Source organism: Hippoglossus stenolepis, chromosome 3 (assembly GCF_022539355.2).
Source record: "Hippoglossus stenolepis isolate QCI-W04-F060 chromosome 3, HSTE1.2, whole genome shotgun sequence".
NCBI lineage: Eukaryota > Metazoa > Chordata > Actinopteri > Pleuronectiformes > Pleuronectidae > Hippoglossus > Hippoglossus stenolepis.
The window spans coordinates 18064428-18082074 of NC_061485.1; the positions used below are offsets into that span (position 1 = coordinate 18064428).

At 40.5% G+C, this 17647-nt stretch overlaps 1 protein-coding gene across 2 annotated transcripts; it reads left to right on the forward strand.

Annotated features, from left to right (window-relative positions):
* Positions 1–8067: 8067 nt before the first annotated feature.
* Positions 8068–16485, forward strand: LOC118105065 (proline/arginine-rich end leucine-rich repeat protein). 2 transcript variants are annotated; one of them, XM_035152453.2, is made up of 7 exons: positions 8068–8225; positions 12044–12479; positions 12564–12749; positions 12899–13056; positions 13865–14061; positions 15429–15504; positions 15657–16485. In XM_035152453.2, exons 2-7 carry the CDS (start codon positions 12048–12050, stop codon positions 15745–15747), a joined length of 1140 nt encoding a protein of 379 aa, XP_035008344.1. In that variant the 5' UTR covers positions 8068–8225; positions 12044–12047; the 3' UTR covers positions 15748–16485. The 2 variants fall into 2 exon arrangements, with proteins under 2 accessions (XP_035008344.1, XP_035008345.1); XM_035152454.2 differs by having other exon boundaries at positions 8071–8221.
* Positions 16486–17647: the final 1162 nt, after the last annotated feature.

Below are 17647 nucleotides of genomic sequence, written 5' to 3' on the forward strand. Positions count from 1 at the left end.
CATCCAGCTATTTTAAAGGCTGAGGTTAGATGATCAAATTCAAAAGCATTTTTTTGTTTGTTGAAATTCTCTTATACCCCAATGGCAATGAACAAATAAAAAGCTGTGTTTGCAGAACCTTGCAACCGCTGCTCCATCCCTTGATTGCTGCCTTGGCTCCAAATGCACAAGATGGCAGTGTTCATATTCCAGCTTCATTTCTGGATAGTGGAAGGAAGTGGAGTCTTCCATCTTTGTATACAGTCCATGGTCACTGCACTCGTTGTGTGTGGCCCGCACTCTAAAATGCCGCTGCCAACAATACTAACGTTGGTTGTTGACGTTCATTATGATGAATAATAATTATTCTCTCAATCAAGTTAAAATTTGAATTGAGTGCTGCAGATGTAATATGTTGATGTGTTAGTTGACAATGTCATTTCGTCCTATAAAGTTGGTATTAGCTCTACTTTTCACCACTTTGGAAACAGTACCAGTATTATAAAGGAAAACACATTTGTAATAAGGTACCCAGTCTGTATTAGTGAGCGCTCACCTGTGTCTCTTAAACAGTTGGGAAGATGTAGGTTTTCAGGAATTGCCAGCTGGCTGGTGTTGACACTGTAGAGCCAGATGGCACATGTGAACACCTGAGAGGTTGCCCGGCGGCTCGCAGTGGAATGAGCCTCTGACTGAACATGTGCTTTTGTGCTTTAGAAATTGTCCTTAATCATGGATGGATGACCTTGATCATTCATTACCTACATTACAGACTCACTGATTTGCTAAAATGATCTAATTGTAGTGGAGAAACAAACTTAAAAAGGACATGGGAAAAGGCGACAAAAACAAGTTTCATGTCAAGAAAAGCAGCTCCAATTGTTGATTGTTTATTATAGATGATTGGTTCTGTTCTGGTCTCAGATTTCAGATATCAGTAGTAGTATAGAGTTCAATTTCCATAAAATCTGGTTCAAAGAAAGATACTCATTCCAATTAGTTTAAAAGTTATTCACCGTTAAAGGGTTTTATATTTGCAGCCATTAAAAAACAAATCTATGACTGGTGGAATCATTAAACCTCTGGTCATTCCTATCCTCTGAACAAAACCCTGTCTCGGAAACCACCAGTCAAAACGGTTTGGTATGAGGCTCCCTGCAGTGTCACAGCAGCAACACAGAGATCAGCAGAGATCCACTCACGTATCACATCTCATACCCACAGAAACTCACGGTTCATATACAACACCATCTACGCAGGTTTGGAAGTTCAGTGGATTCTTTGAAATCTCTCTTTTCTTTGTATCCACCTATTTCAGAGGTCTGCACCCTTACTATTTCCAGATGGTTCTCAGTTGCTTTCCATTTCTTTGTATAGAAGCAGTTTGTAAATTTGAGCTCCATATAAAATTTGTTATGAGGGTAGAAATCTAATAGTCTGTGACCTGGGCTAGCAGAGACTTATTTTGAAAGGTTTTATTAAAGCTACACCATCAATATTCTTCACATTAACAATTAAATATAATATGAAAGGTTATTTGTAGAGATGAACGCAGTGGAACATCATCAAACTTTGGAGTTCGCCTTAGCTCTATTTACTTTTCTAACGTCATTCAGCTTGTTGTTTTGGTTTTATAAGGAACTTCATTGTTTTAGTTCACTCTTATCTCCATCATCAACCTTGTTTCCAGTAAAAACGCTCTGATAAACCCTCTGTAAACTAACTCAGCACCAAACAGCTGGTTAAAATTCTAGAGCATTTGGCAGCTAAAGTTCCAGATCCTCACCTGAGGGGTAGAGACCAAATTAGAGTTAAACAGAGTTAATTCGTTAGTTCAAGAGTTAGTTCTTGTTTTGCCAGGAACAAGACTCCATGTTAATGCTGATTTTGCTCTATACCTGCTCAGGCTGCTTAGGTTTGCTGTATCAACGTCACCCATTTGTCTTATTGCGTTTTATGTGATGATGTGTAAGTGTTGTGTTCTCAGCTTGCTACGCTGCCCACAAGTGGTGGGAGGATAAATTTTTGTCTCACAGCTGGTGTTTGAACCATAGACTGTATATAGACCGTATATCAAGATGGACGACGATTGACGTGTACTTTGACTTTTTAGTTTGGTAGTCGTCCATCTTTAGTCTATGGTTTGAGAAAACTTTGTCGAGCTAACGTTTACTTAAATTTTCTGGCAACATGTAACAAAGTTTACGAGTCGCCCCCATTGAGGTTTGTTTTCTTGATTTGAAAAGTGTTGTCTGAGATAATAGATAAATATAGTTAGAGAGGACCTGCTCCTAAAGTAAATATAAAGTATTTCAATATAAAGGGCCCATTCTAGGGCAACAATAATTCATACAATTTAGATGAAACACACTAGCGAAAAACATCACTAGGATTATTCTATATTTAATTTATGTATATAGATCCCTTTCACCTAAATCTTACACACTGAACCTTTTACAAGTTATACTAAGTAAAAGTGAAATTAAGCGTATTAGGATTATGGATAAAGTATGAGGTTTAAGGTTAGCGACTCTGAAGCATTGGTATTTGCTGAGATCACGATTGATTCAGGTCTGACTGGCAGGCCATAAAACAAAACCAATGGACAGGATGACGAACCAACTGGGAAATAATACACACGGAGGTTTGGACCTCCCAGCTGTGTGAAGAGTCTGTTGCTGGCAGGACAAATTTAAATACATCGCAGACTGGTATGGTAAGTCTGGTTTTGGCTACATGACTGAGGAAGCCGTTAGTTTCATTTACAGGCCTGTTTACAAGCAAGACTCAGACCTCAAGCCCTCTTATTACACACACACACACAGAAACACACAGAAACACAGATGCCGATTCAGCTGGCTTGCATTTCCTGTACAGTCTGAGGAGAGTTACTTCTGGTCATCAATATGCAGTGGGGTTAAAACTAATACATCGAGTTGTTTTTGTCTTTTTATTTTACTTATGGCAGTAATTAATTTTTGAACCTGATTTCACAAAAGGTCAAGAACATAAACTCACAGAAATCCACCTCAGAAATATGGCAGGGAACATAATCTTCGCAAATTCTTCCATTGTCGAGAAATGTAGCTTCGGCCAAGATTATAGACACTGAACACATTTTCATTCAAATTGCCAAATCTAGTCTTTGTTCTCACATCAATATTTTTTTCAACAAGCGTGATAACTAAAATAACAGAGATACCGAGGATTTTGTCTGTTAGTAAACCTCCTGTCATAACATTGAAACGGTCTGATTATGACACAATTTCCTGAAATTTTCCCAGAGGCTCTGCACTGTACACGACATTGTGTTGATAATGCAACACAGCTCCGAGCACAGTGAGTAGCTGTGGTTTTTCCTTTCCCTGTGACACTTGCATTAGCTTGCTCACAAAATATGAAGAGAGGCAGGGGTGGGACGGAGGGGGGGTAGTTGTCTGTTAGAGTGGTTACAGACGGGAGATGTGGAGTATAGGGTCCAGGCTGAATATTGTGATCTATGCGCGTTGCGTGTGAGAGGAGAGTTCGGCCACTTATGGAGCCTATATCACACATTCCATATTTAACTGAGTACCAGCGCAGAGGCTCATATGTGAAACACATGCAGCTGACATACACACTCTTCTGTACCCCAGCAGTATGACATACAGTCTCAAGCCACATGTTGGGAAATAATCCATTTTTAGTCTCCAAATTACTATATGCAGTAAAACAATATGCAGCATATTACCTATATCTAAGCATCTGTTGAAACAGAAGGATGATGTGAGTCCAGGTCAAGGCCCTAGGGCTTTACTGAGTTCTTTTTAAACTCAGTCAATTGAGTGTTTGATAAATCCCTCCCCTGAGCAGTGATTGTCCAATCGCCACATATTAACAACTGCAACGAGACGTAGCAGATCCGGCTTTGGATTTCATGTTGAGGGGTTGTGCATGAACCTGTGGTTACAGAGATACTTAATGTGAGCTATGAACTTTCTTTCTGCTCACTACCTACACAGTGTTGTATATTGTAGGTATGTAAGACCCATTTTAACAAGGTACCTCCACCAAGGAGGTTATGTTTTTGTTTGTTAGTTTGTAGTATAATGCCAAAGGTAGTCAACTGATTTCTATGAAATAAAATGTTTATTTTTATGAAATTTGGGGAGATTTCTCAGGGAACAATTCATGGATCTTGATGAAAATGACATGTTTAGGGCACTGACAACGTGTACATTTTGGTACTGATACAAGCAAAAATCCAGATCTAGTGAATTTGAATATCAGACAGAAACATAAAAATGTCAGCTTGCCTCCTTCTGTCAGCAGCTGAAACCAAGAACCCATTGTTTGAAAAATTACTGGGATCTTTGAAAGGTAAAAATGCCGCCGTTATCACAGTAAATTACATGTTTAGTGAAAGAAAATTTCACAGGCGTGGCAACAGTCAACTACTGTGAGTCAACAGTAAACTCAATCCCAGTGAAAGTGATGCAGATGAAAAGAAACACACAAAACAAATAACGCGTCACATTTTTGTGAGTCAGCAGTGCATGAGCTGAATCCTGTCTGAGCTGGAAGGTGTTTGAATCAGTTTCATCATAGATGATTTGAAAATGTCCAGGTGGCTTCTGTCTGCAGCTTAACAATATACTCACCTCTGAAAGAACTTTTCAACTAATAGCATGTTTGTACAATTTCTTGCTGAGATGCGTCTCAGACTCATCAGCCGCCTTTGGCATCCATAATACATGCTGACAGTATTTAATTACATTGATATGGTAAAGTATGAAAAGGTGAATAGTAATTATAATGATGGACAGAAACTCGTTTTGCCAGCGTATAATGACAGAGATCTTTCACATTTGACTTCACAGACAAACAAAAGTCCTTCCAGCTACCTGTTGTGGTGGCATGCACATTCTTGGTGAGGATCTGGAGGTGTAGCCAACATCAACAACACAGCAACTGAACACAAAGTCTGCACAGTTCATCTTTGGCAGATTAAACAAGCAGAATCTGTTTGTTTTCCCTTCATTGGCTGAACGTTTGTACAAGTGTCTGTCATGTTCCCATAAACATCCTGCAATGTTTGAAGGAATAACAAAGTTGTTGTATATGTTTAATACAGCTATAACACATTTTTTTAAATCAAAAAGTGATTTATGAGAAAATAATTGTAAATAATTTATAGAAAAGTTTGAAAATGAACAGGGTAGGGACAATAAGAATTCTGTAGAAATTTGGTTTAATGAAAGACTGCTAGTGTTTTCCAAGGAGGGTTCGCCAAAGCTGCAGGATTCGGAGTCGACTTTGGCGAGGAGGAAGTGGGCGCAGCCTGCAGAACACATGTATGTATACACGCTGCAGGAGGCTGTGTCATCTTGTTGCTGCGGTGAAACAGATTAGAAAGTTGTAAATGTTGAGGAGATTATTAGTAAATCCTGTAGCTGTGCTTCCTCTGGGAACACTTCTAGCTGAAGCTCATGCACATCTCCTTCAAACTAAACAGCTCAATCAACCATATCACTGTGCAGATGACAGAACATGCCGTTCTTGGAAAGTCCTCAGCTTATTATACACATCAAGTGTATAACGCAGGTTTTCTGCCGTATAAATATCTCTTCTTGAATCAACAGGTTGAATTCAGCCCTGAAATCCAGAGCACTGACATTCACACATCTCTGTCCAGACCCTGTGGATCAGCAGCAGGCTGAGCAGTTACATTCCACAGAACATGTGACTCAGTGTGAATCCAAACCACACTGTTTTATACTCAAAGCTTAGTTACTGAAGCTCTGATGAATAAAAAGGAAAAATATAATATGTCTAATTCTGTTGTTCCTGGGATGACTGAGTATCTAAGTAGAGCCATGAGCGATGGCCTGTGACAAGCTGTGTCCCAACTGAGAGGCCCCAAGTCATATGAGGCCTTGGAGACTATTTCATCAGCCGATATTCAAACCATGACAATCGACTCAAATCAATTCCTTATACTGCTGTGTTTCATTTATTGGTGACTATGTTGTTTGACATTTTGGTTGCATGAGTGTCCTGACTATCAGCTCTGATGTCAAGTTCAACTCGTTGCCAAATTTCCCTGACCTGGCATATTATGATGTTTTCACCATGTGTTGGACTGAGTGGTTTAGTAAATTAGCATTAAAAAGTCCTACAAATGTCATAAAAGCTCTATATTAGTATTAGTAATAATAAAAGAATAATAATAATAACAATAAATAGAAAAAAATTACCGACAGGAAAGGTCAATCTAAACAGGTACGTTTTTTAATTGTGTCTCAAAAGAAGCATTACATTACATTACATCAGCATTGTGCACTTTTGGATTTCTGTGTATTCCTCCAGTCAATGTTGTACATATATGGAACGCCTACACAAATTAAACAAAACATTTAAGTCCGCATGTTTTTCAATGAATTTAAACCAATAAACTTCAAACACAATAACAGCGAGGCTAACATACAGAAATGTATTTGCCCAAATGTCCCGTACCTCTCCACTGGAGTGAATGAATGAGAAGGAGAGGGGTGAAGCGGGAGTCACACCCTTATAACGAGTGGACGTAGGGGTACAATGTTCCACATATTGTCTATGGAGGCATATACATGTGTTATTTTAACAATAAATATTATAGAGGCATATTGGACACTGTTACATATTAATGCAGTATAATTGGTATTTTTATGATACAATTTGAACAGGCACTGCACCAATTCCACAAGAGATCGATCAAAATAATAAAACTAATAATAATAAAACTAATAATTATGTGACACAGACCCGCACTGCGCTGCTGACAGGCCTCCCCTGTTCTTTAGGTGTTACACTTTATTTGTCGGCCACCTCTGGAGAAACAGCACTGCAGCCACAGACTGAGCCTGTCACAGCCATTTGTGGCAGACCACCTCATTCAGAGAATTGCTTTAAGTTGCAGTTAATGTAATTCAAAAGGTTTTAAATGTCTTGGTCTGATTTTTTTCTGTTGACATTACATTCTGGACATGACATGTGCAACATCGATGTTAATGAGCAGTTTTTTTCCAATGATGTCATCCTGTGTAAAAAAAACTTTTTACAGAGAAGTTAGGTTGCTGCAGGATCTGAGTCATTGAACAGTGTCGTTGCAGCCTCCCCTAAATGGTAGCATAGAAGATGAGGGAGAAACAGCAACACGTATCGGTTACATATTCATGTTTTTGTCTTTCTCTCTCTGTCCTCTTTGTTGAAGTATCTTTTCTTGTTTTAGTTAAGACCAGTTATTTGACGCAGCTGAGCTCAGTTTTCCAAACCAAGCAGTGAATAGGAGGCAGTAGAAAAGTGGAAAGAGAAAGAACATGAGCCCCACATACGTACACGTGTGTTTGAGACTTTTCCCAACATGTGTTCACCTCATTATCTTTCTGCTGCTGCTCACTCTGCAGGAATGCAGGCCAGCAAACACATGTCCATCACCTAAACCCCAGTGACACACACACACACACGCACACACGCAAACACACATTTACACTGTGTTAATCAGAGTCCTACACAGCCCCACTTCCTGAAGGATCCTTCACCCACCCCCATCCCTCAGCTGGACCTCAGTAATCAGTTTACTGATGCTGGAGAAAAAAACCTCCTGGACATTTCACTGATACAGGAAAGATGCCATGGAGTCGTCAGAGAAATGATGCTAATGAAAAACACATGACTGGATCTGTGTGCAGTCATCTAAACAACAGCCAGTGGGTGGGAGACAAATGAGAGATGCAATTACAGCTGTGGTTTCCTCAAAAGAGGTCCAGTGTTCCCAGTATTTCTCACAGGATCCTGACATGTTTGTGCATACATACAAATATGCAAACAAACCTGCATGCACCCTTATTTTTTTTCTCTTTTGGAGGCAAACCCTCACATGCTCGTGCTCTGCTGTGAGAGCACAGAATAACAAACCGTGACACAGAGTGGACACATGAAAGAGTCTGCGGGCTTCCAGAAGGAGTTAAGATTAAGTCTTTCTGGCCCTGAGCCGAGCAGAGGGGGAGAAAGAAACACTGTGACCTTCAGAGGCAACAAACCCAACAGGCTGCCTTGTCCACCAAATGAGAGAGAGAGGGAGGGTAGGGTTAGTAACGGAGAGAAACAGAGGAAGAGGGAGAGAGGGAGGGAGAGAGAGAGAGGAGTAGGACAAGAGTGAGAGAGGCAGAGAGACGAAAAGACACAAAACTTGTGACTTTACGAAGCAGGGCAGGTACCAGAGGCAGGTAAGAAACTTTATTAGTTGTTTTTGATGAAAAACAGACAATAAAATGAGAATCTAGAGTGTGTTTGTGTGGGAAACAAAAAGAAGCAGAAAGAGCAATGTGTGTGTGTGGGTGTTTTTGGACTAAGGTAGAATCCTGGCACCATACAAAGTGGTACTCTGTCCTCAGAGGAGCTGCTGCACACTAGGATTCTTAAATTTTTCTCCACTGCACGTTTCCCATCAGTGAGTGAGGAGAGCTGCTGCTGCTGCTGCTGCTGCTGCTGCTGCAGGGAGATTGAAATATGAAGAGACAGACGATTCTGGTTATAAAAAATGTTGCTGACTTTGGCTTCTGCAGAAGGATCTTAATTTTTGCAGCTCATCATCAGATGAATCTTCAGGGTTTTACAGACATTTATTAAAGTGATTTATTTCTTTTTGCCAAATTCAATTTGACTTAATCCGCTGTGAAGTTGTTATTTAAACCATTTTGTGGTTACAAATCACGATGGATCATCTTACCTGGATGGGTGTTGACCAAAAAAAAAAAGAATGAAAAGGAGTACCCAGGAATACATGCTTTTTTTACAAACCACAGGTACACACTGATTTACTGTATTTTCAGTGGGTTGAATATTGAAAAAATATCCCTCAGTGCAGTGTGCATGAGTCTAGTTTAAACTGGCTGATGATGAGGACAAAGAAGCAGTGATGACAGTTTACAGTCAGGCAGGAGACCAGACGCCCGCAGGAGCCTGACGGTGCAGAGCTCTGTGTTTTCTTTTCCAACACTCTCAAGTTCGTTTGGATTATAATCATTATATTTCTGTTAATTCACCATTTTTGTCAGAGCACCTTATAACCCTCTCACTGCACACCCAGATGTAGAGCCAGTCTACAGCTGCACGGCCTGCACCACTGCCACACCCACATGAGGAAATGTTTTGGCACCAGAAGTATCTTCTGGTGAGGATGTTTCCAATAGGAGGAGACATACTGTACATCTATCACTGGTGCATTGCAGAACTGACACATAAAATACACTGCATCACTGTTGTTTATGTAGAACAAACTGTAATTGTTGACAGAACAATTGAGTCACACGTCTAAGCTCCGTGGTGCATGACGTTACTCTTATTAAGTCTTTTATGAAACACTGGTAATTATCTTTGGTTTAAGGAATGACTCAGGCAATTCTGCAAGAATTGGAAGAAACTGGAAGGAGCTTATCGACAAAGAGCTTTGTTTCTCTGGCTACTTCTCAAGAGGAATAATATTCATCTCCTGATAGAAAGGAACATAAAGAACAGTTGCGATATGGACAGAATACATCAGTGATAATAATAACATATTTGACAGCACTTTAAAAGGGCTTGTAAAAAAAACTAGCAGTCATTCAACACAAATCTGTAACTCTGATATTTTTGGTCTTTGATGTAAAGAAGCTGCAATGAAAATAATTGTAATGACAAGAAATTAAATGTAATTTAAATCTCAAGGCAATTTTGAACTATGGTCAAAAATATGTGACATTTCCATTTAAGATCATCTAAAGTCTAATCTAAATTAATCCGCAGACGAGGTTCAAAATGAATTGTTGAACTTGGACACAGCAGCTGAAAAAACAATTCCACCATAGGGTCCATTGAGTAGCTGCATCAGGAGACGGTCCAGGTCTCATGGAAACTGAGTATTGGAACTAAAGATGTTAAAATATAGTTATAATGGTTTCATAACAACTGGACAAAACTAATGCTAATGAAGATTATGTGCTCTGACTAAAGCAACAGAGGCTGGTCAGTTTGCCATGGTGTGTGAGCCAAAGTGACACCAGACCTCCAGAGATTTAGTCCAAGAATCTCAGAAATCTCAGGAATCAAGAGCAGTTTTCCCACTGATATGTCGATTTACTTATTGGGGTCACAAATAATCGACCAGTGAGGCGGCCGTCTCTGTCTGTAAGTCTTTAGTTGTCTGCTGGACTGCTGGGAGGAGAGAGCTGGTTCTGGTTTTGAGCGAGGGGCTGGGAGGTTCTAAGTGGCTGAGAGGGAAAAGGAAGGGCAGTGCCAGGGATCACCGTCAGAGAAAAATTCAGATATGTTTTTCCAGGCGGGACAGTTTCTGGCTCGAAGCTTCATTCCTGCCCCATGATTCATGTGCGATGTTTATCAAACTGGCCAGACGCTGTTTTTACATGGAGCAAAGTGATTGGAAACTACTACAGCCTTTGTTCCTCCACACGACATCTACTGTGCCTCAAGCATTATGCATTTTGACAGCTGTGTGGTGCCTGTTTACAATTGGTTTGTGCTCACGAGGTACAAAGAAACAAACACACTGATTCATTTTGGATGATACAAAAAGTCTGGGATTGAGAGATGGCAGCAGCACAGGAGCTGAAAGGAAAATCAAAAGAATGTATCTGGTATTTATATGGTAGAGTCTTGATATAATAAGGCAAACATCTGGAGCTGTGTGTGTGTGTGTGTGTGTGTGTGTGTGTGTGTGTGTGTGTGTGTGTGTGTGTGTGTGTGTGTGTGTGTGTGTGTGTGTCTGTGTGTCTGTGTGTGTCTGTGTGTGTCTGTGTGTGTCTGTGTGTGCATAATAACCTCCTATCTTCTCTCCTGGGGAAAGTTTGAACTCTTTTGATGTTTTGGATGAGTTTTGTAACACCAATGTCCTCATTACTGCAAAGTAAAAACTGCTAAACTCCCTATTTCCACAACTCTGAAACACTAACTCAGAATGACAACATATTCCTGGTTAAAAATAACATGTGCCCGTGTATATACGATTGCAAACCTATAATAAAGGGTAATGTGTTCAGATAAATATCCATGTCTTGTTGGGATTTGCTCCAGCCTCTCCTGAGTCAAAGAGCTTGGACCTTCCAGACCTGCAGTCTTCCCCTGCGCAGCTCTCCCTCTGGACAAGTGCTGACAATAGAGCCTTTATCCCCAAACTTTTCCTCCACTGCCTCATAAGTACTAATTTCCTGTATCAGTCTCTGCCCCTCCTACACTGCCTTAAACAAATCACTCTACCCAAGACTTTCCCTCTAACACTACATCTTGCTCAAATTACCAAACCACAAACCAAATATCTGAGACTGTATTTATTCATCATTATCTCTTCACTCACGTTAGTTGTATTACTATTGTATCATTTGTCCTTTAAATTACTTACCAGACTAATTTCTTAGGCTACAAATCTTAAGTAACTTCAGCCCAACAATACACTAAGGTCATTGATAGAAATAATTTCTCTATTCTTTTGTAAGAGCAGCATCAGGCAGCAGTATTTGATGTTAAAATAAAAGTGCAGATGGGTCAACACATTGATTTACAAACCTGCAATCAATATTTTCATGGTTCAAATGCCAAACACACCTGCTTTTTGTTTGTCTTGATACTACAGTTTCAGCCAGTTCAGCCCTGAAAAGTCTTTAGCTCAACACAAATTGAACGAAAACCAACAGCGTTGGGGAATATTTTTAGCAGCAAATCCAAAAAATATTTCCCGGCCCTTTCCCAGAATAGGAACCATCAAAATACAAACAGCTGTATACTGAAGTTGTCAGTGTGAACTGAAAAGAGTCATTCGTCTTGGTCTGCACTGAGCCTCTAAATGCCTCCTAATCAAATGTACACATTAGTCTGTACTGTATACGAGCTCCCACACAGAGCGAGAGACCGAAAAACGACCAATGTGTTTGAGTTGTTAAACAGTATTGGTTAACCCGCAGATCCAAAATGACAGGCTGTGTGTCGTGACTTAACCCATGGAGCAGTTCATACATTCTGACATGAACTACCTCTGTTTTGTGCTCTGTTGTAGGACGATGAAGGCCGGCGCGGGACTCTTCTCTGCATTGGCTCTGTTCCTCCTAATGGGGGCAGTGTTCACCCAGAGACCTCGGCAAAGGAAGCCCACCAGGCGCCCAGCCACCAGCAGGAAGCCTTCGGTCCTCAAGCCTGCTGTACCGGCAGAGCCAGAGCCCCAGGAGCCCACAGACTTCCCCCCACCTATCCTGGGCCCACCCTCCATTTATCCTGACTGTCCCCGAGAGTGTTTATGCTCCCCAAGCTACCCAAATTCTCTCAACTGTGAGAACCGGAACATCCGCGTGATCCCTCTCATCCCATCCAGATCCCACTACTTGTATTTGCAGAATAACTACATCTCGGAGGTGACGGCAGAGTCATTCGTCAACGCCACAGAGGTCCGCTGGGTCAACTTGGCAAACAATCGCATTCATCGCATAGACAAACAGGTCAAGAGAGTTTTCTCGATTCATATTTAGGATTTCAAAATAACATAACATCATCTAGAAATTCTTTATCTATCTCTCATGCAGGTATTTGAGAAGATCCCGGCACTGCTCTATCTCTATGTGCACCATAACCAGCTAAAAGAAGTCCCTTCAGGCCTCCCAGCCAGTCTAGAGCAGCTCCGCCTCAGTAAGAATCGCATTTCCAAGATACCAACTGGTGCCTTCAGCAAAATGGGGAACCTGACTCTGCTCGACTTGTACCACAACCAGGTAAACCTCTGCATTCCAATGTACCTCGGGGGCATATTACTACACTTTGTCGTTCAGCTGTAAGCAGCGATAACCACCTGCATCTCTGGAGGAAATATTAGTGTGTAACTGATATTTTACTGTACAGTGTATGTTTTTTTTCTCCTCAGCTGAGTGACAGTGGCCTGGGAAAGAACACGTTCAAGGACCTGAAGAGCCTCATGCAGCTCAATCTGGCTCACAACATCCTGAAGAAGATGCCTAATGGCGTACCCAGTGGCCTCATTCAGCTTTTCCTGGACAGAAACCGTATTGATGACATCCCAAGGCAAGTATACGGATCAAATATTTTCACAAAGCTAATGAAAACTCATACAAACACACTGCATATATTATAGTATGTGTTATGGTTTTTAAATAATTTTGATAGTACACAAACTTATAATTGAGAGAATGGCGACTCTGTCATTGCCACAGTGCACCCGGAATGCATGTATAGCTCCGGTGTACCAGGGAGGAACCCTTGCAACATGCTTTGCGGAATATCACACACAACTTGCCTTCCAGCAGGCAATAGTAAAACTTTTATGGATGTTTTAACGGGCCACCGAGAGGGGCGGTAATTGTCCTGGTGCTGCCGCTGGTCAGTCTGACTGGGATAAATAGCGCTGGATACAGCTCTACAATGAAGCAATGGCCCAATATTTTGTGTAAAAAAATAAGATCATTACCAAACTCTTGTGCGGCAAATATAGTGCATTTTGTCTATATTAAGTAGCAATGCTCACAGTGTATGCATCTCCCCTCTGATGTTTTTCATTGTTTTTGTTATGTTAGGTTTCATCTTCGATGTCACAACAATTAAAAATATGCATCTTATTTGTGTGAAATCCGATAACAATAATCTACCTTGTCAGTCAACATTGTGCTTCGGCTTCTGAGGTTATCATTTCCTTTTCCGTCAGCTTCTTAACGAATGCATTTGTGTACCACTGTCCATTGGGAGGATCAAGCCACAACTTGTATCGATGACAATCATAAAAATGTAGGGGGATCCTAAGAGTACCCGAGAGCAACGTTTACATTGTGTTGCTTTAAATCTCACAATTCTTTCACTCTACTGTTCTTTCGTTCAGAGATTACTTCAAAGGCTTCACTCACCTGGCGTTTGTGCGGCTGAACTACAACCAGCTCAGTGATAAAGGAATTCCCAAGTCTGTGTTCGACATCTCCACCCTGCTGGACCTGCAGCTGGCCCACAACCAGCTCTCTTCTGTTCCACTCATCAACAGTCACCTGGAGCACCTGCATCTCAACCACAACAGCATCGAGAGTAAGTCCGACTGCATCCTCAGAATATGTGGGAGTTTGCAGAAATATATCCATGTCACGATAAGTTGATAACACTGATAACACCGAACTTTAAAAGACATTTAAAGATTCACAAGTCAATAATTTTATGTCAACAATGGATCCAATGATGATTTGCAATGCAAAAAGCTCATAGTAACGACCCTGCAGAGAATTACTGCCTGACTCTTCCCCTGAGCTCTGTGGAGCGTTTTAGCATCTTTCAGCTCATGTATTTGTTTTTCCTGCCAACAGTCATAGTTTGGATTCACTCCCCTCGATGAAAGGTCAAATAAATCTAACAGGAGAGTGTGAGAGATGTTAATAGAGCACAGTCTTACACACACAGTATTTAATGTACATATAGCTCTGCTGTGTACCAGACCTCCTAAACTGAATATCTGTTCACACATGTTTTTACATCTGGAATTGTTTCATTTGAGTTGAGTCATTTGACTTAGTGTCCCATAAACCTCAATAACCAAGTGTATTTAAGTGGTTCAATCTAATTTAGCCCAAATCTTAAATCTCCATGTAATGTAAAGACATTGTTGCACCAAATTTTGCATCTTAAAAAAGCTTTTAGCTTCTTTTAAATTAGCAAATGTGTTCCAAATCAGTCCATTTTTTAAATATTTTGTGTAGATGAAAAGTGTTTGCTAAGATGTTGTAAGGTTATGAAATGTGTGTGATAGGGCTGTTTTTGTTGTATTCTGTTTATTTATGATTTATGCATCTTTAACCCTACAGTATTTTCCCAGTACTCATTTATTTACAGTAAGTTCAATGACTAGATCTACTCCTCCTGAAGCTGTAACCAAGAGCCAATTCATAGTCTTGTGAGCAATTGTGATGTATTTAAGTTAATATAATGTTTCTTTCTCATTGTGAAACAGATTATAGATTTTCCTTTTAGGGTTTTGACTCTTAACTCTATCTTTTCTATGTGAGTCTTTTCAGGCACCTCTATTATGACGTTGAGCCTGATCTTTTTTTGTGAAGCTTCACAGACTAAATAACATGGTTTAAACAACACTTCAGAAGTCAATACCCATGTGAGGTGATTCCATAATAACAGACTGTTATTCATGTCTTCTTGGCTTGTCTGTAATTTATCTGATTTCTTGTATTCCTACTTTAGTGCATGGCTGCATTAGTTTGCTTACGGTGATTGATTTAAATCTTTTTTATATTTTTATATCTGAAGCATAATGGTCTGTTTTGGTAAGTGCCTAACTAGTTACCAAGATTGAAATGAGTCTCTTTTCCTCCTTATTTTTACCTTTTTGCTTGTTTGAAGAGAAACAACATTTGAAGTCTTGACATTAATGACTGTGTGGGTTTTCACAGGCATCAACGGCACTTTGATCTGCCCTAACGGACTGCAGGGCGACCTCAATGATCACAGCCATGGGCCCAGACTAAGGTACGTCACAGGAAAACACATATTGGCACTAAATTAGAACAGATTAAATAGGAAGAGATGCGTAACGTGTAATAAGGAAGCTAATTAACTAAAGTTTTTTAAAATCACGAGTCATTATATTGGCATGTTAAGAACCTGTTCTGTTGCCTCAGGTACCTGCGTTTGGATGGAAATCACCTGAGCCCCCCCATACCTCTGGATGTCATTATGTGCTTCAGACACCTCTACTCAATTGTCATTTAGGCCTGGGGGCATACCCACAACCATAAACCACACGAATGCACGTGTACACACATAAATCACACACACATAAATCACACACACACACACACACACACACACACACACACACACACACACACACACACACACACACACACACACACACATACGCTCACACAAAGAGTCATAGTGCACAAATTGAATTCAAGGAAAATCCTGCTCAGTGAAGCCTGAGGTATATCCACCTGTACACCCCGTGGAGACGAGTTACTAAACGATGGATACCAGATGAATGAGAAAACTGTAAAACTTTAATTGTTTCATTGTTGTCACATCCAGAACAATGGCCTCAGCATCTGGGCACAGTGGACATGCAGACATTGAGGGTTGTAGGTTCTTGTAGAGGTCACAGTTTATCCATCCTTTTTTGTTTATAAAAAACTAGATTGAGTAAAAGCCTGAAAATGCAGGTACATCGACAGACACAACACATACGGAGGGAGGGTATTATGTTCGCTTGCAGATGTGATTGGAGCAGCTGCCCCGATTAAGAACCAACAGACCAGCGGTGGATGTCAGAAGAACCCGTTAAAAAACGTAACTACCATGTAGTTGAAACTGTCCCAAATGTGCCTGTGATTTTCAAGGTACTCCATGTAAAAATGTCTTTCTATTATTTTTATTCTTAGTCATCTGTATATTATTCTTCTGTATAAAGAAGCTTTGTAAAAATAATGGAAAATAAAACTTTTTCATTCATTTCCACGAAATGTGAGTACTTTCTTACCACCCACCCTCAAATGGTATCGCTGCATCAATGGACACCAATAAAGTCGCCATAATTCTGGAGGGAATACGAATCAAAGACTGAGGTGAGACCAATTCAGTTTTAGAGTGTTTTGCTTGAAGGTTCCGTGCGGAGTGTTTGACAACATACACATTTCTGTTGCTGCTATCAAGCTATTGCACTGATCAACAGTTGACGTGGATGTAAACACATCAGCAGAGAATCAGTAATAATAACAAATAATGTCTAAAACATCATCCCTTAAAAATGTTTCATGAGAAAATCGTATTAATTCAGTGTGTTTGTAAGTCCTCAAGGTTTTTAAAGAGAAATACTTAATGTAAATCTGAGTTTTGTTTGTTAACAACACCAAAAACACAAGGTCTCTTTAATAAACACGTAGACCTGTTATTTGCGACATCAATGTATATTCATATATCTATGATATATATCTTATCTGCAACTTTAACTAATAACAACAATAATAATGATGATAACCATCATCATCAGCATCTTCAGAATTATCACAATCATAATAATCATGATAATCTTTGATCGGCCAATGTCGGAAATGGGGGCTAAAGCCCTAGAAATTACAACCATATTGAATTCATGTCTGATGTTGGGACCTGGTTTTTGTGAGACAACACTTCGGTATCACATGTTCAGTCAAAAGCCTGAAGCCGCATGTTCCTCCAGGACTCAAAAACCAGAGCAAGGAACTCAGTCTCCCAGGGAGCATCAACGTCACACAGAGGTGTGAAAGCCCCCCAGGGACACAGGTTTTAACTCCCATTGGTCACTCTGGACCCCATGACCTGTGAGGTCACCGGGCCAATATAAGGCCTGTTCTCCCCCTCTTCTGACACTTCTGTCCTCTTTCTACAATCCCTCCATGGAGAGAAGGCTGTCGAGCCTCTTTCCCTGCATCGCGGAGGGAAGAAGCCTGGCTTCTCCAGCTCACATCTTCTCTTTCCATCCAACTCTTCGAGAGGAGCACAAAGGTGCAGCTTCCAGTTCATCTCACCAAGGACACCTCCTCCTCATAACCCAAGCTCTACCAACGTCCTAGCAGCGATGCGATGTCCTGCAGGAAAACTTCAACCAGCAACTGAGCTACACAGCTCAACAGAA

Coding starts and splice junctions, on each gene's coding strand:
- LOC118105065 (XM_035152453.2), top strand. CDS start 12,048: ATGAAGGCCGGCGCGGGACTCTTCTCTGCATTGGCTCTGTTCCTCCTA. Junction 13,057..13,864: donor CGTATTGATGACATCCCAAG/GCAAGTATACGG, acceptor TCTTTCGTTCAG/AGATTACTTCAAAGGCTTCA. Junction 14,062..15,428: donor CAACCACAACAGCATCGAGA/GTAAGTCCGACT, acceptor GGGTTTTCACAG/GCATCAACGGCACTTTGATC.